At 58.7% G+C, this 22,500-nt stretch overlaps 4 protein-coding genes across 4 annotated transcripts; 2 read left to right on the forward strand and 2 right to left on the reverse strand.

The window, feature by feature from the left end:
• Positions 1-1,042: 1,042 nt before the first annotated feature.
• Positions 1,043-4,932, reverse strand: BESB_048560 (uncharacterized protein; the record flags this gene model as incomplete). The annotated part of the gene is made up of 5 exons (XM_029363307.1): positions 1,043-1,442; positions 2,927-3,258; positions 3,468-3,661; positions 4,024-4,240; positions 4,681-4,932. The coding sequence occupies 5 exons, from the start codon at positions 4,930-4,932 to the stop codon at positions 1,043-1,045; spliced, it is 1,395 nt and encodes a 464-aa protein (XP_029220673.1).
• A 4,045-nt stretch (positions 4,933-8,977) lies between these two features.
• BESB_048570 (uncharacterized protein) lies at positions 8,978-10,956 on the forward strand (the record flags this gene model as incomplete). Its single annotated transcript, XM_029363308.1, has 2 exons — positions 8,978-9,084; positions 9,585-10,956. 2 exons carry the CDS (start codon positions 8,978-8,980, stop codon positions 10,954-10,956), a joined length of 1,479 nt encoding a protein of 492 aa, XP_029220674.1.
• A 3,933-nt stretch (positions 10,957-14,889) lies between these two features.
• On the forward strand, positions 14,890-18,563 carry BESB_048580 (uncharacterized protein; the record flags this gene model as incomplete). The annotated part of the gene is made up of 2 exons (XM_029363309.1): positions 14,890-16,173; positions 16,377-18,563. 2 exons carry the CDS (start codon positions 14,890-14,892, stop codon positions 18,561-18,563), a joined length of 3,471 nt encoding a protein of 1,156 aa, XP_029220675.1.
• Positions 18,564-20,024: 1,461 nt separating this feature from the next.
• BESB_048590 (uncharacterized protein) lies at positions 20,025-20,975 on the reverse strand (the record flags this gene model as incomplete). Its single annotated transcript, XM_029363310.1, has 1 exon — positions 20,025-20,975. The coding sequence occupies one exon, from the start codon at positions 20,973-20,975 to the stop codon at positions 20,025-20,027; it is 951 nt and encodes a 316-aa protein (XP_029220676.1).
• Positions 20,976-22,500: the final 1,525 nt, after the last annotated feature.

Genomic DNA, 22,500 nt, shown 5'->3' on the forward strand with positions numbered 1-22,500 from the left:
TGAGTACCGCGCTCATGGAGGCGGCTTCAACAGCAACACAGGATAGTTGTCGCGCTACGCAAAGGCGCACGAGCATTTCGTCCGTTTGCAATGGAAGACCGAGAGAAACCACCCACTGAGCGTCGCTAGCTCTTTGCTACGCTTCTGCCAGACACCCACTTGTAAAATCCCCGGCGGCATTCTACAGTCGCCCTGCTGACAGTATCTCGACTGCGCAACCTCGTTCCCATTTCTACTTTCGGGATACAGCCGCGCGCGGGGAATCCATCCCTCACCATGCGACACGCCATCCGGCAAAGAGCCGCGGACTCGAAGACACCCCTGAAGCTGCGAGTTGCTTTGAGGTCTGTCATCCTCGAGGCCAGTGATCAAGCGCCGACAAGCGCATGCACACCGACCCCCTAAAGCTAAGAAGAGGCACAGAGCGCCGGAGGTCGGACAATTTCATATGAGGCCCCCAGCCATGGCTCTGGGGAAAGACCATCGAATAGACCCCCTGAGTCTCTGGGAGTGATAACCTATTTTTTCAGAGTCGTCTTTTCCCCGCGCGAGGACTTCTCGATCTTTCTGTCTCTTCAGGCATCCTCCTGGCGCCCACGCCTCCCTCGACTTCGTGTCCCGCTACACGGGTGTATCATCGCGATTCCGTCAGTCCTCCCGCTGTGTTGAACTCTGCGCTGTCCCTCCCGGTGCCGCCACCTAGATGACACGGCGACAACCGGCCTCGGTGCCGTCCTCTCCTGTGCCTAATGATGCACTTCCACCCTCTGCCGTTTCTCTACCATACTCTACCTTCTTAAAGGGAAAACCTCGCTCTCCTGCCGAGTCTCCTCTGCGCCCTCCCTCAGCGCCGCATGCGCCACCGCCTCGCCCCGCACGCGCCACCGCCTCGCCCCGCACGATCAGTCGCCCCGCAGCAGGGCGTCCCTTGTTCTCTCGTCCGTGCTGCCCAAGCGCCTTCCGCTGCCCCAGTCCTCCTCCATGTTCCTAATCCGCCTTCCGCCACCTCAGCTTCTGCGACTGCGCGCAACCCCGAGTCTCCTCACTTCTTTGGGGCGCCCTCGGCCTTCTCTCTGCCCTTCACCGGCGCCCCCCGCGGGGGAGGCCCTGGGCGGTCTCTTTCAGGCTCCACCGTCTGGACTACCTGAACCACCTGTCTCTGGTGGCTCCCTCCCTGCGCCTGTCCGCTGGCCTGTCCGCTGGCCTGTCCGCTGAATCCTTCGCCCTCGCGCCTCACGTCGACGAGCTCGAGGCTCTGCGGCACGACGGTGGGAGGCCCCTGAGGCCGGTACGCCGCAGCGACGGGAATTACCTGTGGCTCCGCGTGCGGCGCGCAGCAGGCAACGAGGTCGGGGCGGATAGGCGGATTTTCAGGCCCTTCTTGCAAAAAGTGAGGACGAGGCGCGGAAGACGAAGAGGATGTCTTGCCTGACTCCGCGGACCTGCAACGCATACCCACACAGCTCGCGCCGTCATAGCGCGGTAGAGGCGAGATGAGAGAAAACAGCCCGCTGTGGGGGTTGTGTTGCCGATTCAGCTGCCTCGGCTTTCCTGCGAAACAGCTCTGCACACTAGAGGCGCATCAAAACACTCCGATACTCTCAAAGCCAACTCATTCATCTACTGCGTGAAGGAGGCGGTGGCTCGGGAAACCCCAAGAAGGCTGCGTGCAAGGACATCGAGCGTCGCGCGCAACCGCTAGCAGATGAGGCACGGTGAGACCCCAGCAAATTGCACACGCCGTGTCTCTAGGAAAAAAAGCAAAAGAAGAATGCGCCAGGCGAAGGCGTGGACTTCAAGAGGTTACAGTTGTTTTCGAGGTGCGCGGTTTCACTTTGTGTCTGGTGATAACATGAGGCGATCGGGAAAACGACGATTCCGAGTCGAGGAAAAAGACCTCACATGCCAAGAAGCAACATGAGGGCAGATGAACGCACTGATTCAACGCGAGTACTACAACAAAGGCATGTGTATCCAATACGCATGCAGACAAACACCCGCAACGGAACATATGAAGGGCCTTGCCCGCAGCGACCCCCCTCGCCTCCTCGCCCCTCCCTCGACGCCTAGGACCCTCTTCTACAACAGAGAGCACAACACACGCACGGATACGCATACACTTGGTGGAAAAACCACAGCGCGGCTCAAGGACACGCAAGCTCACAAGTCGTCACGGGGGGATGCCACAGTGCAGACTCACAAACATGCTCATTCACGGGGAACCAAGCGCTGAAAAATAGACGTGACAAAGCAGTGTTCGGTTTTGTACATACAGGACGTGAAACAACGAGCTCTTGGGGGGGCGGGCGCGCGGACGCCGCCAGTGCGGGCGAAACGGTTTATCGTTCTTCTTTCTTTCTCGGCTTATCGTTCTTCTTTCTTTCTCTGTGAAATTCCCGACGTCAGTGTGGCCCGGTTGGTCTCTTCACCCCGGAGCCCGACACCGTCCCCAAATCTCTTTCCTCCGCCGCCTCCTGCCTGCGTTCCCTCTCCATCTTCCTCTCCCTTCGGCGGGCAACTGCCTGCTCGTTCACATTGAGCGGCCGGCTACCTGCCTTCGCGTGCGCACACACTTGCGTCTAGACGCATGCATCCGAGGCACCAATACGTAATAAGAGAAGTGAAAAAAGAGTCCGCAGCAGTCACGAGGCGACCGCCCGCCACAGCTGCACTCCGCCATCACGGAGGAGAGACGTCCTCTCACGCTGACAGAAACCTCAGACGCCCCGCTCCCTCTGCAGGCACGCCCCCCCCAGCAGCCCGACAGAGGCGCCGACACGGATATGTGCGCATATCACGGTGCGCGCCAGAGATGCGTAATATACATGTTCAGGGATACAGGCGTACGGACTGCGAGCGCGAACAGCTCGACCTGATACAGAGACGCGGACGCCGTGTCTGCACACCTGTGACCCGCCGCACTCACTTGTCTCTCCTCCCGAAAATCCTCGCGAAGAATCCCTTTTTCTTCCTCGCGTTCTCTCCGTCGATCGCAGGGTTCTGCGTGTGTCGCGGCGCCGCGGCCGAGGAGACAGTTTGAACTCTCTGAAGGCCCGCTTGCTGCGACACGCTGCTCCCGCCTCCGGTTGTACGGTATGCCGGCACGGCGTTCACGGTGTTGAAGAAGTGAGCAGGCACCGGCGCGCCTCCAGGGCAAGGCATGGGGAAAGACGAGCACCGCATCCGCGCCGCCGCCGCCGCCTGCGCTGCGGCCGCGTCCTCCTCCCGCTGCAGACGCCCCGCCAGACGCAAGTCAGCCTGAGAAAAAGAAAAACAATCCCGCAGCAGTTCACGCAAACAGGTCCACTAAGTGACGCCCAACGAAGCAGGTCAGACGCGCACCGCAAAACGCAGCGACTGCCTGCACGTGTAACGCCAAGGCGTTAGGGTCGGCTTACTACACACACACAGACAAAAGAGGTTACACACGCTGGTATTTTACACCAAATGCTCCGTTTCCTTCTCACCGCCTGTTGCGCCTCTTGCTGCGCCTGCTCCTGAAGCTCCATCGCCAGGAGAAAGTCTCTGTCGAGTTCCTCCTGATGGCCCTCGGGTCTCTCCTCGCCCTCTTCCAACTTGCCGTCGCCGCGAAGCGCGGCTTCTGCGGCCGAAGCGGCCAGCGCCTCTTCTTCTTGAAGACGCTGGGCGACTAGAAGATCTTCTGAGGAGTCAAAACCAGAACAGGGGGCAAGCTACGCAGGATGAGTGGCAAGAAGAGAACCAAAAAGTAATCAAGCAGTCTGGAAACGCGGCTCGTACCACTGGCCGTCTCGGCGGCGGTTGCAGGCTGCTACGAGGCGCCGCTCCCCAGATACCTCTCCTTGCGCGCGTCTGCTCCCCACCCCCCTCGCCCCTCGAGCGACCGATGTTCGCGTCCCACTCTCCCACTAGCTCGATGAGCCTCTCGACTACGCAGAGGAGAAGAGGGCAGGCGTGTGCGCCACTGCAGCACGTGTAAAGTCTTTGTCGTACAGGGCCCGAAAGCGCGAGCTTCTACGGTTTAGGGTTTTCCCGTTCGCGTACCTTCCTCTTGTCTCCTGAGGCGCTCTTCGGGAGATATTCCATTTCTTTCGCTGTTGCGCCAAGAGAGTGTGGACGTCCTCTCTGCTTCGCTGGGCCTGCCACTTTTGAGCGAGGTCGGGTCCTCGTCTGCGGCGGAGCTCCGCGCCTCGTGGCGAAGGAGCTTGCGCGTCTCGCGCTCGCTCAGGACCTCGCGACGCCTTGCAGCCACAGCTTCCGCCTGCAGTCGCACACACACGAGCTTCTTCGCAAGCAATCGACTGAACAAGCCTAAACGAACGAGCGAGAAGCTCACGACGCGAGGACGGACCCCAAACGCGACTAATCCACCACCACCGGAAAGAATGCGTGTGAGGCCAACGTCCACGAATATACACGCAGAGAGATAACACGTCAGTTTGTTGGAAAGCAAGAAACAGTCACTGGTCGCTCAAACTGAGCGATCGAGTTGCGACCGGTGCACCGCTGCCATGGCCGCTTCCCCAGGCCGCATCTGGCCCGGCCTCTCTATCCTCTCTTTCACATGCTTCCGCGGTAGCATACATCGGACAGCAAAGAGTCGCATCCGTAGTCTGCCGACATGCATCTCGCGTGCTTTTGTTTCCCCCGCAGTGGCTGACGTGAAGACAGACCTTCGCTCGCCCGCCTTATCAGCCTTACATCGTATTCGTCTTGTTCCTTCTTCGCCATCTTCTCGTCGAGTTTGGTCTGCCACATCGCGCGCGTTGCGTGGATCTTGGCCAAGACTTCTTCTTCCTTCTCGCCGTCAGACTCCTTTCGCCCGGGAGCGGGCGGCGGAAACTCTGCGCTCGGTGGCGGCACGCCCGACGAAGTGGCTCCGCCGGTCTCGCCAGGGGCATCCGGGAATGCAGGGGCGGCCTCACTCGCCTCCGCAGACCCTGACGACGCCATGTTGCGAAAGAATACGATGCCGAGAGACGGCCAGCGCCAGAGAGATTTGAGCCAGAAAAACGAGGGAGCCAGGACACGGTGAAGAGGCCAGTGGTTTGAAGGACGCGTGCGATCCGAACAACGTGAAGGCGGGTGAAGCAAGGGGGTTCAATGAAGAGAACCGACGCGGAAAAGCACGCCGGAGGAGACCGGAGACGTGCGAGTTGCGTTCGTGAGGAGGTGCGACGACTTAGCGTGCGATATCGGAATCCCCTGGTGCAGAGGGTGCTTAAAGATCTAGAAAACACAAAAAAAAGCGAGGCAAAGGCCCTGCGTTTGCTCTGTGCAAATATGAAGTGTAGGTGCGCACGCGCGACGGCCGCGCGGAAGGCAGCAGGAACGTGTGACCCCAGGCAAAAGTTAGCCTCTCGGCAAGGGGGGGGGAAAAAGGAGAGTCTGCGGATAGTCGGGGTCTCTAGAGAGCTTGCGATGCAATGACACACGAGGGGCGAAAAAGCGAAGGGAAAAAATCCGCAGGAAAAGCAGAGAATTAAGACGGAAAAAGACAGACGACAATCGCGAGCATACTACTCCGATCCTAGCTGTTCGCCCGGCGCGGAAACACGAGAGTTCCGCGACCGAACAAAATGAAAAACGCATACGAACAGATGAGAGGATAGAAAGAAGCCAAGCAAACAGACACTGAGAACACGTGGGCGAAGCTGACATTAAAGTGCAAAAGACACGGTTACGCCCGTTGCATCGCCGGCAGAATCTCCCAGTCAACAAGCCTTGAATTGAATCGCGGCTGAATCGTGGCGGGGCGCGCCCCTGACCGTCTCGTGACTTTGGTCGTGCAAACAGAACAGGGCAAAAGCGAGCAGAACTCGTACAAGAGGTTGGTAGACCGGCGTTTCTTGCGAGTTTATTCCCCTGTACATACCCATATTTCGTTGCTTCCCCTACACCCGCTAACTTTGCGTGCGACACGCTTTCAAGCGCCGAAGCACGGCGCGCCCACTGGTTCTTACCCCGTGGCGTTTCCCGTCTGAGCCGGCACTTTGCAGCGGAAAGACAAGGCAAATGAGGTACTGTTTCCAGTAAGACTGGAGAAGACACCATCCGCCTGAGTCAAGTCTTTCGCCCAAACTCGAGTTCCGCTGCGCTCCAGCCACAAGCCACGCGACGACGATCGCTGCGGTGTATATTGGGTGCGGGCAACGCGCTAGAGAGGCAAACTGTCAACAGCCTACGACGGCATCCCACACTCTACTCCTGCGGTATTCGAGCGTTCTTGCGCCTATGAGTCTTCGCTAAAAAAGCCGCAAGGAGACGGATTGCCGCCCGGGATACTTATTTGAAAATCCTGCACGCGCGGGTCTCTTGCGCCCGCGCGGTGGCGCTCGCTCGGAGAAACCCGTTTACCCCCTACCCCTCCCCCCCCCCCCCCCCCCCCCCCCCCAACCCGCCCCGCCCGCTGCAGGCTGTTGCTCTACCAGCTCGACATCCTTTATCAAAATATCACGCCAGATCACGTTTGCCGCAGTAGTCTAACCGCAGCGAATTACCCATTATCTGTTCCCTTCGTTCTTCGGTTTGGTATTCGACCTACGCGCGAGGTAGTGAAAGCCTACACACGGAGGAGCGCGCCCCTCCTCCGGCTGCCTCCTGCTACCTTACGTTCTTTAGTAGAAACTGGAAAGCAAGCAGGAAAACGAGCTAGTTCGGCTTTCAGCGGCACGGTCGTGTTTTCGTTCGTTATGTCCGTCGCAGTTCATGGCCGCTCGAGCCGCGCGGTGGTGCCTTCATTGGTTGCCGGGTGAGAGACACAGCGCTGATGCCAAGTAGTACTGCCGATTGTACCTTCCAGACCCAGACTGGACGTCGAACAGAAGGGCTGCGTGACATTATGTGCGTCATTGGTGCTGTAAGTCCAAGAAACCCCGCTTATGAGCATGCGAAGGCTAGTATGCGATCGCGGCCGCGTGTCAGACGGCTGCCGCGAAGCTCTAGGCGAGGGCGGAATGCACTTAGCAGATGCCAGCAAATAGAAGCGACACCAGAGAAACCTATGCGTGCAGTGTTCCTTTGTTTACTTCTGGGGTTTCCGGCCCGCTGCCATCAAGAGAACCATTTGAGGACTGGATTTCAACGAATCCTGCTCGGGGGATAGCTCTGCCAGCCGGCACATATCCGAGGCGAAGCCGCTCGGTGCCCGCCTGGCGCGGCGCAGGTTTCCCGACCACGGCGCTCTGAAGGACGCAGATGGAATGGAAACGTGGAAAAAAGGAAGCACTCACCGCGCGGACGGCGCGAAGACAACAGAGGACGGTGCTAGACTGCTTCCGTATTTGCGGAAGGCAGCTCCGGCGCCGCTGCGGATGAGAAAAGCGTGACAGACATGCGCGGGCTGGGGCCGCGTGGCAAGCCTGGCAGTGAACCGTGCTCACGTCCGGCAAGATCCGGCTGGTTTTTCGCGTGTTTTTGCCCCGAATGCATAGGACAGCAATCCCCTCCGACTTTATCTGCGCCCCCTCAGAATCTTGGTTGTCTGTTTGTGCCATTTACACTCACTGCCTTGCCACTCCCGCCGCCGCAGTTGGCGCGTTCACCAGTCACCGGTCGACGCTGTCCTGTTCGGGTAACTCCTGCTCGCGCGTTGAACCCCCGTGGCACGTCAGGGTACCATGGCAAGCGTCCGGACCAAGAGTTGTTTCTTCTCGATTTTTTCTCTTTTCGCGCAGGTTTTTTGCGCAGCAGCACTGTCTAGCTACTAAAGGGTCACGGATGTCCCAGAGGAACCTACAGGGTCTGTCGTCGAAGTCAACGTCGCGTGCAAAAATCCGCGCCAAGGGCGAGGGAGAACCCGTCACAGAAGGCAACGCACATGCTTGGCACGCGCCTCTGTTCTGCTTGAGACATTGCTGCTTTCTGGACGTGCGCGCGAACCCTGGAAAAGAGCCTTTCACTTGGGACGTATTGAGTCTGTTTCCGAGTTTTTCTTCGGATGTTTTTGCAGGCTCTTGCAGTCTCATCGCGGTCTCGCTATGCCGCGGTGAAACACGGATTCGATTCCTCGCCTGCCACCCTCTCTGAAAGGGTCGCCGCGGACGGGCTGTCATGCGCCTCTCTCCCCGGTGTTTGTCCTCATTCCCGCTTTCCGTTTCACGCGTTTGCATTTTTGCTGGTGTGTCGGCTCACGCTGCGAGGCAGAACTGGCGTGCGGTGCGCGTTTCGGCCTTCTGTGGCGGTGCAATCCTCGTCTCCGGTCCCTAGCTGTCTCCCGGATTTTTTTACCCACCTTTCATGTCGGCGCCAGAACTGAAGAGCTCTGTCGTTTCGTTACAAAGCCAACGCGTTGGCGTCTGTCGTTCACGCCTTCTTGCAGGCAGCCTGTAGTTAGTCGTGTCACTCTTGATGCAGTGACTAATTGAGCGTGAGTGCGTGTCGCGAAACTCCCCATCGTTCCAGCCGTGAACGTTCGCTCTTCCCCGTTGGAAGCGTGATTTCCTCTCCCCGACCCCACCGCCGTGTCTACTCTTTTCTTTCATTTCGTGTTTTCCCTTTTTTTCCCGTTGCACTGTTCGCGGCGGCTCCTGTCTGTCCTGCCTACCCCCCTCGCCCTCGCTCCGGAAAGGGCGCATCGCTGCTTTCTTTTGCGCCGAGGAGAGGACGCCTTTTCCAACGCGCTCCGTTTTCTTGATCACGGAGATCCGCCGTGGATTCGCGTTGCCGTTTTTCTCCAATCTCGCTGGCGTCCACTGTTCGCTCGTTGCTTCGCTTGGCGCTCGCGCGATTCAGGGTACTCTCTCGATAGGAGGACGCGTCCCTGAGCACGTATGCAACAGCTCGTCCGTCCCCTCTCCGCTTGTCTGCGCGGACGCGACCTGTCAACGGTTTTCCTCTCATCCGGTCCTCTTGTTCCTCGGGGTTGCCCGAGGCGCGCGCTCGTGGGCGCTGGCGTGCGCGAGGAGCCTTTGCATGCACTCTCCGCGTTTTCTCTTCTCCGTTTCGCTTCGCCGCTCCCGAGAGTCTTGACGTGTAACTCCGCAGCGAAGAATTCACCATGGGGTCGACGTGCTGCAAGAATATCGTTCACCGCACGAAGGCGCCGATACCTCCGCCTGACCTTCCACCTCCAGACCCGGGGGCGCCTTGGCCCGGCGACACCTTGTGAGTTTAGAGTTGCACTTCTCGTCGCAAGCCCACAGTTCGTTGTGGGTGTGCTTCCTGGCAAGCTCTGCTTTTCGCTGATGGCCTCGTAAACGGCGCCGCGGGTGTCACGACGCGTTTTCAGGGTCAGCGTCGTCGTGTCTGCCGGGGGACGCCACCACGAATAATCCACTTTTCCCCTCTTCATGTGCGCCGAGGTCGGGAGGGAGCTGCGCAGCTTTGGTGATGCGTCGGCGCTTCCTGTCTTCACCAGGGGAACTCACCCGTCGTGTTGGCTCTTCTCTTTGTCGCTTGTCCCGCGTCTTCTTTGCCGTCTTTCATCCCTCTCCACTGCCTGCGTCGCTGTCTCTGCATCGCTGTCTCTGCGTCGCTGTCTTTGTGTGGCGCGCCGTCGTCTGGGCTCTCGCGCGGGAAGTGCGACGGCCGTGGTGCTTCCTCAGCGTTGCCCCCTGCGAAGCGACGCCTTTGGCTTTGCGTGTCTGCCTTGTGTTTCTCCGCAGCCGCCGCGCGCCGGCCGAACGTGCGCCAGCAGCAGAGATCCACGTTGCGCTGCCTAGCGCAGAGGAGCCGCTGAGTCCGTCGTTGAGTTCGCCCGACAAGGTCGCTCCCTGCACTTCCCGCTCTCAAACTTCCGAAGGCCTCTCGGCGGCTGCGACCGCCGGCACCCCGCCAGTAGGCGCCTCCTCGTGCGGCTCAGCGCAAGCCATTGCCGGCGCGTGGCCTGGTGAGGCAGAGAGCACCCCTGGCGGACGGCGCGACCCAGGGGGCGGCGCGAACGCCGGCGGGAAGGAGGGCGCTGAGACCTCGTCGAGGGCTGCACGCATTCGGAGTGCGATCGTCACCGCCGGCAGTGCCTCCTCTTCTTCCGCTCGCCGCGGCCTCCGCGCGCGGTTCGCCAGGTCTGCGGGAGACCGGGAGAGAGGGAGAGAAGAAGGCAGTGGCCCGACGGCGCCGTTCCCGGAGGACGAGGCTGCGCCCCGGCGAGGCTCGCGCTTCGGGGGCCGCCAGGGCGAGACTCCGACGGGCGGCGCGCGGAAGCGGCATTTCCGCTTGTTCCATCGCGGAGGCGACGTGCAATGGAGAGAGAAGGCAGGCGCCGATCGCGCGCGACACAGCACCGACGAAGGTTCGCTGCAGTCTCTGGACACCGCAGCGGGCGTGAACGGTGATGAGCACCTGCTGGTCTCGTACCCGCCGCCCGAGCTGGCAGCCGCGTCGGCGCGCCCGTCCGACGGCGGCAAGAGGGCGAAGAAGGCGGGCGGAGGCGGGAAGCGACGCGGTCAGGATGCAGAGGGCGAGGAGCGGGCTCGAGGGGTCAGCGAAGCGGTGGCGTCGCAGCGGACGTCCAGCGTCTTTGCGCGCTTCCGGCGCTCTCTGCGGCGCACGCGCGAGGGCGACCGCGGACGCGCGTCGAGTGGATCGCCCTCTCCCAGAGGAAAGGGGACTGGCTGGAAGGAGACAGACGGGCCAGTGAAGAGGAAGGGCAAGGCGGAAGAAGGCGGCAAGGGAGGAGGCGGCGGCGGCAAGTCAGGTCGAGAAGAGCTGCGGAAAACCACGAGCACGGGAAGCACGGTCGTAGGTGACGAGGAGACGTTCAGGCGGCTCTCAGCGCCCCCCGAAGACCAAGCTGTGGCGCGGCTGGGGAGGCAGAGCCTCCATGGCAGCTCAAACAATACCTCGCGCTTCGTGTCCCCCGATAGCGACTTCACGACGACCGCTGGGTCGCCGCTCTCGACGCGAGGCGTGGAGGACGGAGAGGAGGAAGCCAGGGGCGCTCGTGGCGCAGAGAAAGAAAGCAGTGCCCAAGCTGCGGCTCAGACGCCAGAGAAAAACTGCGAGACGAAGCGGTCAGGCGACGACTCCTGGGCCTAGGGCCGGCGGGGAAACACGCAGAGAAAGGAACGTCCAGCAGCAAAGTGACGCTCGCGTTGCAAAGCGTGATGAAGCAAGCGAAGGAGAGGCGTATCAGTCTGGAAGGGCGCAAAAACCGGCGCCGCGGGAAGAATGTCAACGCAGAGAAAAACGATCTAGCAACGCAGGTCATCGGCCGGAGCAAGAGGATGAGAATACGAAGGAGTTCAGAGGACGAAAAACCAGGAGCCCCGAGAAACGGTTGAAGAGAGAGCAGTCGTGTATGGGGACAAAATGGACAGCGGACGATCAATAGAGGCTGACTGTGTGGCGCTGTTTCACCGATGCTGGCTGCATCAGTCGTAAAAAGCATCTGGCAAGAGGGCCGTGGCTCTTCAGTTCGGCCGCTCAGGCGTGCTCAAAAGATGTTCTCTTACAGCTTGAAGGGGCGTGACTCAGAGTGAGAGAAGCGTGTGCGGGTTATCGTGCGTTTCAGGGGAGCACTTTTCTTTCCTGTTCTTGGCAGATCTGCGGCTTTTTCTGTTTTTGACAGCCCTCTGTGGACTCTCTCCGCCGATCCTTCCTCAGTTTTCGGCTGGCGGTTTCTTGCTTCCACCGATCAGCAGCTGTGCCTCTTTCTTCTGCTCGTTTCGCTAAGCGAGTGCCTGTGTGGCGTTTTTAGGGGCCTTGGTTTCCTCTGCGGCAAGTATTCTCCGCAGGAAGCATCTCGCGCACATCAGAGGAGGAGGCACTTCTACGTCGCAGCATATCTGTGCTCTGCGCGGGGGGACTGTTCGCGTATAGTGAAGGACGTGCGTGCGCTGTCGCGGTCGACAAGTGTAGAATGTCTCTGTGAGTGATTTATTCGTCGACAAGGCGGCTGTGCCTGGTATAGCCACTCTGTGTGCTCCCTGTTTTGGAGGTTGCTTTTCACACGACAGAGGCCAGCGAGGCGCTAGAGTCTGCGCCCCTTCGGCAGCCCGCCTCTTCGGTGTCGCGTTGTGCCCGGGGAGTAACAAAGAAAGGTACTTTATGGAACTCAGCAAAGCGGCGATTCGCGAGTGGAGGAGAGGGCGGTGAGTGCGGAGAGAGCTGAGCGTGCGCCGGGTTGGGAGCAGGATGCGCGTTATGGCGGTGAATGCATGCACACGTCCGTAGAGTCGGGAGTTGCCTCGTCCGTTTTGTCTAACTCGAGGCTGTGTAAAAGTCTTTTGCATACGTGTATCTGCATATACGTAGCAACGTGTATGTATCCGTGTTGATCAGGAGGAATCAGTTGCCTGGGCGTGCAGGGAGGGGTCCTGACAGTTTGCGTGTCCCCGTATTGTCCGATGACTTTGTACGAGCAAGAGAGAGAGTCGCTCTCCATCGCGTTGTCGGGTGCACCACCGAGGGATATCCGGAACTGTATTTCCGCGGTTTCGGGGTTATCGATTCCTCGCAGAGAAGTCGATTAGTCTGTCGAGCTCGTGTCTTTGCAAGAGTCCATCATCGATTCTGTACAATGTCTACTACCCTTCTGTTCGGTGGGGCCATGCGTGCCCCGGTCCGTTACAGTGGCGTACGTCCTTTAATGTAAATCTACGAGGGTGCTGAGAGATTCGTGAACGTACAGCTTCTCTCTGGCAAAGGTGCATACGTGTGTAGGAGGCGGCGCCTCGTCTCTTTGTTTAATGGTGTGAACTCTAGTGACCACAGAGGGGGACGGAAGAACCCAAATCGCAGACGACGTGAGGAGTCGAGGATTCGCGTCGTCTCACAGAACTCACAGAAACGCCGAGAAATGTGTGTCGTTTCGGGTCTAACTTGATGATATTGGCGGCAACACGTGCATTTTTGTAGCTTCGCAGACCGCTAACATGGCTTTCCCGTCGAGGCAAAAGAAGTAACGATATATCGTGCAACACTGGAGACGCTGCGCGTCTCGGTGGCAGTGAAATGTCTGTCAGATCATAAAACTGGAAGGGCCGAATGCACTCGTTCGCAGAGTTGCACGCCGTTGACGGGAGCTGACTGGCGCCTTCGCTGTTGTTGTTCTGCAGTTTGGTCTTGTCGAATGTGCCTTTTCTCAGTCGAGGAGGGGCTCAAGTTTTGGCGGGTAGCTTTGCAAATAACGAGAGAACCGAGAAGAAAGCGCGTGCTGAGCTGTGCTACGTCTCATGTGCTGTAGTTGAAAGGCATGAAACTTGAGGGCGATCGAGTCATCTGTCGTAATGTCCGTCGGTCTAGTGATGTGGAGGCAGTCAGCGCGGGTCTCGCCGTCTTCCTCTTTTCGGCAGGGCCAGCAAACTTCTGCTGTCGGCCTCTGCGCAGATGCATCGTAGGCGGAGCGGACGGACAAAGACAGAAGAAAGAGCTCATGGTTCTCTCTGGTTTCTGCTTCAAATACTTAGGACACGGATACGTATGGCGCATGAGCCTCGTTCGCGGTTCTGTATTGTCGCGAAAAGCAGCCAGCCTATAAAGTTCAAAGTGGGCGGCGTATGTCGATCATGCTGCAGCCAGTTTCTCGCTCACTAAGTATTTTCGTTCCCCATTTCTACTTCTAGCGGAGACGCTATTTCAAGGAGCGCAGCGCACGTCTGACACTGTCGCGCCTGCGCCAGAAAACTGTGGTCTTCGTGCGTGTGCGCCTGTTCGCCAGCGATAAGTCAATCGCATCCTTAAGGCAGATGGGGGGAGGATTTGGCGGAGCCACAGCACAGAGAGGGGACGCACATGCAGGTCCCTTTTTCTATGTATGTATAGGTAGACGGCAAAATCTGATGTGCCTCAACGTCGTCTTTGCGGACGCACGAACCACGCGCCATGTCTGCACCATAGCAGCCTGTTCGTGCGCAAGGCAGCCAGCTCCACCGAGACGCGCAGGTATCACAACGCGGGTTTCTCTCGTAAAACCACGATGGCCTACTCTGGTGTTTGTGCGTCGTCATCGAATGCATAGCGGTGCAGATACGTCTGTCGTCTGTTGTAATGCACAGGGCCTCCAGCTTTCCGTAAGTGACTCTCTTGCGAATCGATTCAGCATGTGCTCCTGTGCCTGTCTGGGGGTCGCAAAGTAGGGGAGACACGTGGCATGTTCAAGAGGCGAAAGCGAACAGGGCACTGTTCCCAGTTGGCTCTCTTGTTTCTTGCTTTGGAACAGCACATGAGCGCGAACGATTTTTTTTCATTTTCGTTCTTGTTCTACTCGATGCCCCTTTTTGCGAAGGCTGGAACTGGCTCTGTGTTACGATCAGACGAGTGCGCGATAGAACGTAGATTGCTGTTTGCTGCTTCAGCGTTACGTGTGTCTCTGCAAGCTGAGTTTTTCTGAACGATGCTACCGATGAGTTCACCTGTGCTTGTACCGGATAAAATATGCTTACAACGGGCAATACGGAAACCAGCATGCTTTGCTTTTGATGGGGTCCTGGGGTGCGCCCTCGTCAGCCGTGTAAATCGAGCGCATTGGGGATTTTTCCTCGAGCCTCATTTGCGCGGTTTTTGCCGTTTCGAGGGGTGATTGTGCCGTAGCCGCGTGAACTTTTTCGTGGAATGGAAAAATCTTGATGGTTTTTCTGTGTTCTTCTCCCGGTTCTTCCTCCCTGCCTTCGCATGCGATTTCGCGAATAGCCACACTGCAAGGTCGACGTTGTTGACCAAACAAACGCACCTAAGCCTTGCGTTTTTGAAAGGTATTCCCAGTCTACCGAACTTGTAGTATCGGAGAAGTGTTTGGTAGCAACTGTGAGGACGCGGGGCAATTCCTCAGCAGACTAAATTCCCATACTCACATAGGCGGCTGTTCGTCTGCGCCGCCGCTCCGGGGGCCTTCCCCCTTCGTGGTTGCTGGTTTGCAGCGGTTTTTCATTCCAGGAGAGAAATCAAGCCCGCACCCGTCGCGATGTGCGCTAGAACGACCCCGAGTGACGCTTGTTTGTCTGAGTTTCTATCGGAAGTGACATCTGCAAAATGGCAGCTCCGTCGGCTGTTGACTTCCACGCGATGCTAGCGGAGGCTCGGCGGGAGGCGGCGCTGAGACGGCAGCAGCATCAAGGCGCTTCCACTGACCCGGCTGCCTCCGTAGAGTCAAGCCCCAGTGCGAAGCCCCTCCACAAAACGCCTCCTCCTCCTGCGTGTTTTTTTCCCGGCCTCCGGCGCCTCGCTCCAGCGGACTTCTTCAACCTCCTTCAGACCCCCGCAAGCGCGTCCTCGCAGGAGGCGCCCACGAATGTCGCTGGAGAGCCGCAGCAGCAGAATGCTGCCTCGCTGGCTCAACGAACGGTTCAGGCAGCGATTCCGAATCCCGTAGTCGTCGTCGATTTGCGAAAAGAGGAGCTGTACCGCGCGCGCCACGTGCGGCGAGCTGTTCAGGCGGACGCGTTTCTGGAGGACGTTCGGAAGGCTGTGGCGCAGGATTCTGCGGAGCTCAGCAGCGAAGCTCTGAAGACTTCGCTCCCAGAAAATATCGTCTTCTATGCCTGCTCCCACGAGGAGAATGAAAGGTTTTCTTTGGCTGCCTCACACGCAGAAGGCGAACCCGCGCTAGCCAGTGCGACCACCACGGAGACGGAAGCGGACACGCAGAGAAGTGGGGAGGCAGCGCTGTCTGCCAGACTCGCGGAGGAAAGGCAGCGACTGCGTCTGGTCGTACGTGATTTGGAGAGTCTCGTGGAGCAGAGGCAAGCGGCGTACCGTCGCTCTCTTCCCCCCGAGGCGCAAGGAATGCAGGGCGGTCTGGGACGGCAGAGAGTGCAGAAGGGCCCCCTAGCTCCGCGGCTCTTTTGGCTGGAAGGCGGTTTTGCCGCCTTCTGGCACTCCTTTCCTTTCCTGTGTCTGAGTACTGGCGAGGAGGAAGCTGCCGCGACCAGGATGGACGCCACCGCTGCGGCTGCGCTGATGAGTTACCCGCGAGAGATCTTCCGGCTGCCTGATTTGCCGAGTGTAGACCAGAGCCGCGCACACGCTCCAGAGTTGCCGGCTGACTCCCCCGCGGTCGCGGTGACGCCTTTTCGGGGCGTGTTCCTAGGGAGCATGCTGCACGCCATGAGTCGCGGCGTTCGCCGGCGTCTGCGGATTCACACCATCCTGGATCTGTCCAAAGAGGGCCTGCCGCCGACGCTCGGAAACTGCAACTGCGTGGTGGCGTGTCCTGCATCGGGGGGGTGTGTCGCAGCGGTGCCGCGAGGAAGGCGCGACGAGCCGCTCGCACGGCTCACAGGCGAAGCGCGGGAGCCCGCGAGACCCCTGCGGGTGGTAAGGCCAATAGACCACGAGCATGCCGCCGCCACCGCGCCTGCGCAGGACGGGGTCATCGAATCGAGCGGGGGGGGGGATTCTTATTTCCACGGGTAGGTGGCTCGGGAGCGCGTGCGACAGCCGCAGCGCGCTACGCGCTTCCTCTCGCTGCCTGCGTGGACGCGATCCGCGTCGGACTGTGGCGCGCGCGCCTCGCAGAGGCTGAAGGAGGCGAAGCGGCGCTGGCGGAGGAGGATGCACGATGGGACGACGAACGCGAGGGGAGTGGGGACGACGGGCCCGACACGGAAGGGGGTGAAAAGCACGCCAGGACTCCGGGGTCTGTCCTGGTCGTTCACAGCAGCGACCTCTGCAGCATCAGTGCGACCTCTGCCGTCCTCGCTGCGTTCCTTGCGACAGAGCCGCCGACCAGCGGGTCTTCGTGGGTCTCCGCGGCGCAGAGAGCAAGACACGCGACGGCAACTGGCTTCGACGGCGCCGCTCTCGCACTCGCGCGCCTCATGCGTCGCTGGCCTACCACGCGCCTCGAGGCGCAGCACTATGAGCAGCTGGAGCGCTTCTGCGCGCGCGTGGGAAGGCTGGGGACGGAAGCAGGGAGGAAACAGGGTCACGCGGGGTCCGCCGCCGGTTCGACAAAGAGCTGCGAGAGCGCGGCGCCGCCTCAGCACTCGCCGTCGACGCGTCTTCGGGGAAGAAGAGATCCAGCGGACGCATGTCATTCGTCTGTTTGCGAAGAGGGCAAGGGTGACGAAGGCGACGGAGTCGAGGCAGAGTCAAGCGCCGATCTGCATGCAGTAGCTATGAGGCTGACGTTGGATTTGTGCCGCCTGCCTTCACAACCTGTTTTTCTCCTTCCTCTGTCGCTGGGTGTTTCAGCCGCGGCTGCTGCGCAGGAAACCGAAAGTTCTGCGTCTGACTCCCGAGAAGTCTCTGTGGCTACGCTCCTGTGGGGACTCACCTACATTTTCGATGCGCAGGGAACCATTCAGTCGCCGACGCGCTCGACAGAGGCTGTAGGCACGCGCGAGCAGGCCTCGCTCTTTACTGCAGTCGACGGTCATCGCAGCAGCAACGATGAATTGCATCGCCTCCTGTGTGGCTTGGCCTCTCTGCTCGCGCGGGTTGCGGCGGGCTCCGCGCCTTCTTCTCAGCCTTCTTCCAGAGCGGAGGCCAGTAGTTGTCCAGCGCAGGGCGCCTTCACCGCTGGAGCTCGGCTGGCGCTGCATCACGATGTCCGCTCTTTCTCTGCAACTGAGCACACCGTGAGGGCCGGTCTCCTTGACCTTGCCACGTGGCGCGGACGCGGAGGAGAGGATCTAGCTCCTTCGGCAGAGACAGGCGGCAACCTTTCAAAGCTCGAAGCCTGGACGCTCCTGGCAAATTGTGTAGGCTGCTGGGCAGCGGGAGTGCAGCGGCGGCCGAGAGAGGAGGAATTTCAACGCGAGGCGGAGTCTTCGGAGGCACGACAGAGCTCTGCGTGCGGACCAAGTCGAGCCTGTAGACTCGCGGTGCTGCAAGGCCTTTGCCAGGTGCTGGAGGCCACGGCGACGGGGATGCGATGTTCACCCGAGGAGATGCGGCAGTGCTCGCCCGCAGTGGAGGCGTTTCTTTTGAACATGACGATTTTGAAAGAGGCGCTGGAGGGTCCGGCCGGCAGTACGATGACTGAAGAGGAAGCGACGAGAGGTGCTGAGCAAAGGCCGTCAGAGCGAGCAGCGCCCGAAAACGAGAGCAAACGAAACTCGAAGAACGAAGAAGACGCGAGGAAGCGGCTGAAGAAACTGCTCGTCAGCCTCCTTGTTCAGGCTGCGGGGCGAGAGGCGGCGGCGTTTCTCATTCTGGAGAGCGAGAATCGCCGAGAAGACGAGCTGCGCGCTGGGGGCACGAACAGACATTCCACGGGGATGGCGCGCGAGACATCTCCTTTGCAGGCTTCACACAGAGGAGCTGCATCAGGATCGCTGCCGGCGATAGAGGACACAGCTGGTAGGCAAGAGACGTTCCTCGGACGCTCTACGCTCGCGCTCCGCTTCTCGTTGACGGCGTTGTACGGTGCGTTTGTCCGCCCTTTGTTTCTGGACACCATGAAAGACTCTGCGACATGTTCGAAAGGGCAGCTGCAGGCCGACCGAGCGAGCCAGAAGCGGGGCGACAAGAGCATGAAGAGACTAAAAGACCTTTTCAACACGGAAAGCTTGCGTTTCGTATTACAGGTAGCGGATATCTGGAGCGCCAAACATCCGTCTGAGGGTTGCGAGGCGCTCAAAATGCTGCAGCAAATACAGGCACACGACACGAGGGACAAGCAGCAAGGTGCCGAGGAGGGACTCCCCGCATCGTTGGGGCTCGTTTTGAGGCCGGTTGTGCTCGTCGCAGGCGAAATGTGAAGCTACAAGAGTGAATCTGTAGCCGAGTGCGTTAGGATGTATTCGTAACAGCAAACGTGCAACACTCCGAAGGCGCAAGGGTAGCGTGGCGTGTGGCAGACGGCGTGGCTGGCGGAGCGTAGGCCTTGAGAACTTAGAATATGACTTGCTGGTGAATGCCACGCTTGTGGTTACGGCCAGAACGACAAAAAGGCTACTATGATTTTTCGCCGCGCTCTAGCCCGGCGGTGTCAGCCCTGTTCGGCGTTTGACCAGTTGTCTTGTGACGACCTCACTAGCCTATAGCAGTTCGCAGCGATCTAGCCAGCGTCCTGGGTTTTCGCTTGTTTCCACGCATTCTATTAGTTCCCTCCACGGCAACGTACTAAACGCACGCTAGGACTACGTATCAAGACTGCTCTAACTACGTACACACTCGCGCGCCCAGGCATTCCCTGTGAAGGATACACTGCTTAAGTCTTCAGTCGAAGGTCGCGCAGACGGGGGTGACCATGGTTTCAGGTTTGTAGCTTCGTCGCTTGCTGCGGCTTGGCTGTTGTTATCGGTATTCCTACAGCTGCTCCCGTTTGTAACTCAAGAGGCGGCTTTGTAAGCGTAACGCGCACCTTCACAGCACAGGGCCGTGCGACGGTCCCCTCGAATGCTACAGTTTTCCAGCATCCCGTATTTTATTCATTTCGCACTCTACGTCAGCTTAGAACATGAAGTACGGGAACCAGAGGCAGTTTGTATTCCTAAGTCCACTAACTGAAGCCGCGAGCATCACTATTCGATGGAGTGCAGCCTTGACTGGCATCAGGAAGTGGCCATCTGGCGCATACCTTGTAGGTCGTTTGTGTCTGCATTCTGTGTCGACTGTGTGTAAGATGGCTACGCTAACTGTAGGACAGGGTCAGAAACGCGTCTTTCCGTGGTGTGCTGCGCTGTAGTCACATTCTGTTTCGGTTCCTTCTGTCCATTTGGTGCAGCCTAGCAATATAGCAGCGACAAGTAATGCCCCCGTGACTCTGATAGGGAGGATCGTTCATATCTAGTTTTCCCTCCTAACTCAGACAGGTCCTGCGTCATGATAGACGTAACTGTCGCCGCACTGTCGATGGCAAATGGAGACTCCGGGGAAAAAGCAACAGGAGAGCGAAGCTTCACGGGGGCAGAAAATAATTGGAGGTCTGTGTTCGAGCTGTGCTTCAGTGTGTGGTCCATGAAAAAATTGACAGGGATAATACAAACATGAAGCGCCCACTCGCAGTGCTTCTCCTGTTCCGTATCGTTCCTGACACATCCCCTGCCTCACTTCCTGCCGAATCTCAGCGGTGCTTGAACCTGAGAGAGAGCGCTCTACGTGCATTCGCCCATGCCGCCGTTGCAGAGACGCAGACGTTTCTGAATAACCTTTCGACGCCTTCAGGTGTGGTTGGCAGGGTGCCCATGCTCTTGAAGCAACAAAAGATCGTCTGTCGTTTAGTGGCCTGCGCTGTTATCGTCTCCGTAGCCCATGTACATAATGCACCGTTTCCCGTGGTGTGGTTCCACGTGGAAAACACGCTTCTCGTAAAAGCCTTCAGTACCGCTGGCCTCGGCATTATTGTTCCTGGAACTCCGTTGGAAAAAGGAAGCTGGGCCACTGGCGCAAGCCATCGGCAGTCGCTCTCTCCCGTCCATAGGTCCCACGCTGAATGCAAATGCATGTGGCGACTGCCGCAAGCTCCCTATGGAACTGTCGTATTCCAGGCAAGGTATTTCTCCTTCACTGTCATCTGACTGGAAGACTTCCATCTCGTGAGTAAGTTCCCCGCAGCCGCGGGGATTCCCCCTCGGATTCGCGCGTCGTATGCTCAAACCAGATCCGGATGTCAAGTCTCTGGTGGTGGCGTAGAGAGTATACGGCGATTCAGGCGCATCTGTTGTAGGACTCTCTGAGTCCGCTATAGATTCCTCCCGGTCAGTAAACGTCAGTACGGCTGGGTACACTGCGAAGCTAAGAAGAATGGGGTCCAGTTGCAGGCGCGCGCTGCGCTCTCGATCCCGTTCTCTCTGTGACGAGACAGGAATCGATTGCGCCGGCAGATCGGACACGAAGTCCTTTGCGTCCATGGAACTCTGTTCACCACTGAAACACTTGGGTTCCTCACTTGTCTCCAAGGGACAAGGTGAGGACTCTGTATCCATTGGAGGTGAATCTATACCAGGTGCATGCTCACGCGATTGGGAATGTCCAGGTCCACTCGTGCAGTCTTTCGAACCTGCAATGTCGTTCGGAGGTCCGGCGACGGTCGGGCTCAAGGGAGATTCTTCGACTGAGGCATCTGGTGCCTGTAAAGGAGGCTGAATTTCCGCTTGGGGAAGCTTTTTCTGAGGAAGGAGTTTGGTCAGGACCTTCTTAACCGAGGCACTGATGATTTTTTTTGTCATCGTGCTGGCGGGGAAAAAATTACATGTCAAACGATGCGTCCGCTATGATGTACCTCGTGTGGTCCCTAGTTGCGCGGTCCATGTGGCACATAGAGCACCAAGCAAGACCGAAGGCCATGGAAAGCCTTCGTGGAAGAGCATTCTCAACACGGAAAGAAAGGGGCATCTGGCTGGCAGCTAGCTGTTTTGTGAATATTTACGACGAGCCTTGCAGTGTTCAGCGGAAGCTCCTCCGGCACACGTGGCGGCCTCGTGCGCGAAACTATCCGCTCGACAGGTAGACTGTGCTTTCGAGCGCTCGTGCAACCTAGCTGAAAGCGATCCGTCGTAACATGAGTTTGAAACTGCACGCTCGTCCTTTCATTCAAGCAAGCGAATTCCGTGTTTCGGTTGCCGATAGCACCAGAAGCCACTTGCCACCTGTGTTCGTGAGTGTGTCCGTCTGTGTTTCTGCCTTCCGGCGAACCGGAAGGCTCGTGGCTCGCCGAGCGCCCATAGTTCAAGCACAAGATAGTCGGTGCGTGTGAACTAGCCGAGCAGCGTTCACTACGAGCTTGTGGGCAAACGGAGTTGGATGTGGATGTATGCACGAACAAAGTTCACCTCAAATGACGGTTTCGAAAGTCCGCCATTTGCTGAGGTCGATGAGCACTATGTAGGTTCACTGCGCCCGATCGCTTGCGGTCTGTTCCCACGAATCGTGGTAAAGGATACAGACAGCGCTTCGTATTGTTTTGGTCTTTTGCCATATGCTCGCGCTTCGAGTCACCGTATAGCCTTCTCCTAGAAACTCCGAGCACTGTACTCCCTGTACTTCCTTCCAGAGGGGCACTAGAGTAGATGGTAGCCTTCTGTCGCCACCGGCTCAATGTCACAACCTGGCAACGGCTGTTCCTGCTCAGCTGGTGCGACTGTTTGTTCCAGCATTCGTCCGCTGCGGATCGGCACCCTTGTGGCGCATCGTGTGATCGCGTCTCGCCTCACACGGCAGAGGGGGGCAGGGCGGGCGATCGCTGCCAGTGAAGTCTCTCGAGATACCACGTAAGCCAAAATAATCGACAGCATTCGGATGAGCACAGCGCGTTTGAGGAAGCTGCTTGTGACCCGCGGCTCACGGAACACCGGTCTAGGAAATATGACACACAACAGCAGAAGCTGCCAGCGTGCAGCAGGGGCTCATCACGGTCCGCAGTATACCTGTGAAAGATCTTCTAGGAGGCAGCACGAGCAGTCCTTCGTTGCTCTCAGTTGGGCCCCTCCCCTTTTGACTAGACAGAACTATCTGTCTGGAAATGCTCCCCGATGCACAGCCGCACCAATCCTGACTTCCCCTCTAAAGCCCCGAATAGGTTCTCACACACATAAACTCGCGAGAAAACAGCGCATAGCTGCGACACAGTTGAACGAGGACGGCTGGACGGGACGTGCGTGCTGAAGATTGCGAGAGGAGTTCGTTCTTTTTCCACCAAAATGCCGAGTCTCCTCGCGTCGCCCCTTCCCGCCCGGGTGGGCGGTCTGCCCCATG

Source organism: Besnoitia besnoiti, chromosome III (genome assembly GCF_002563875.1).
Source record: "Besnoitia besnoiti strain Bb-Ger1 chromosome III, whole genome shotgun sequence".
NCBI classification, from domain to species: domain Eukaryota; phylum Apicomplexa; class Conoidasida; order Eucoccidiorida; family Sarcocystidae; genus Besnoitia; species Besnoitia besnoiti.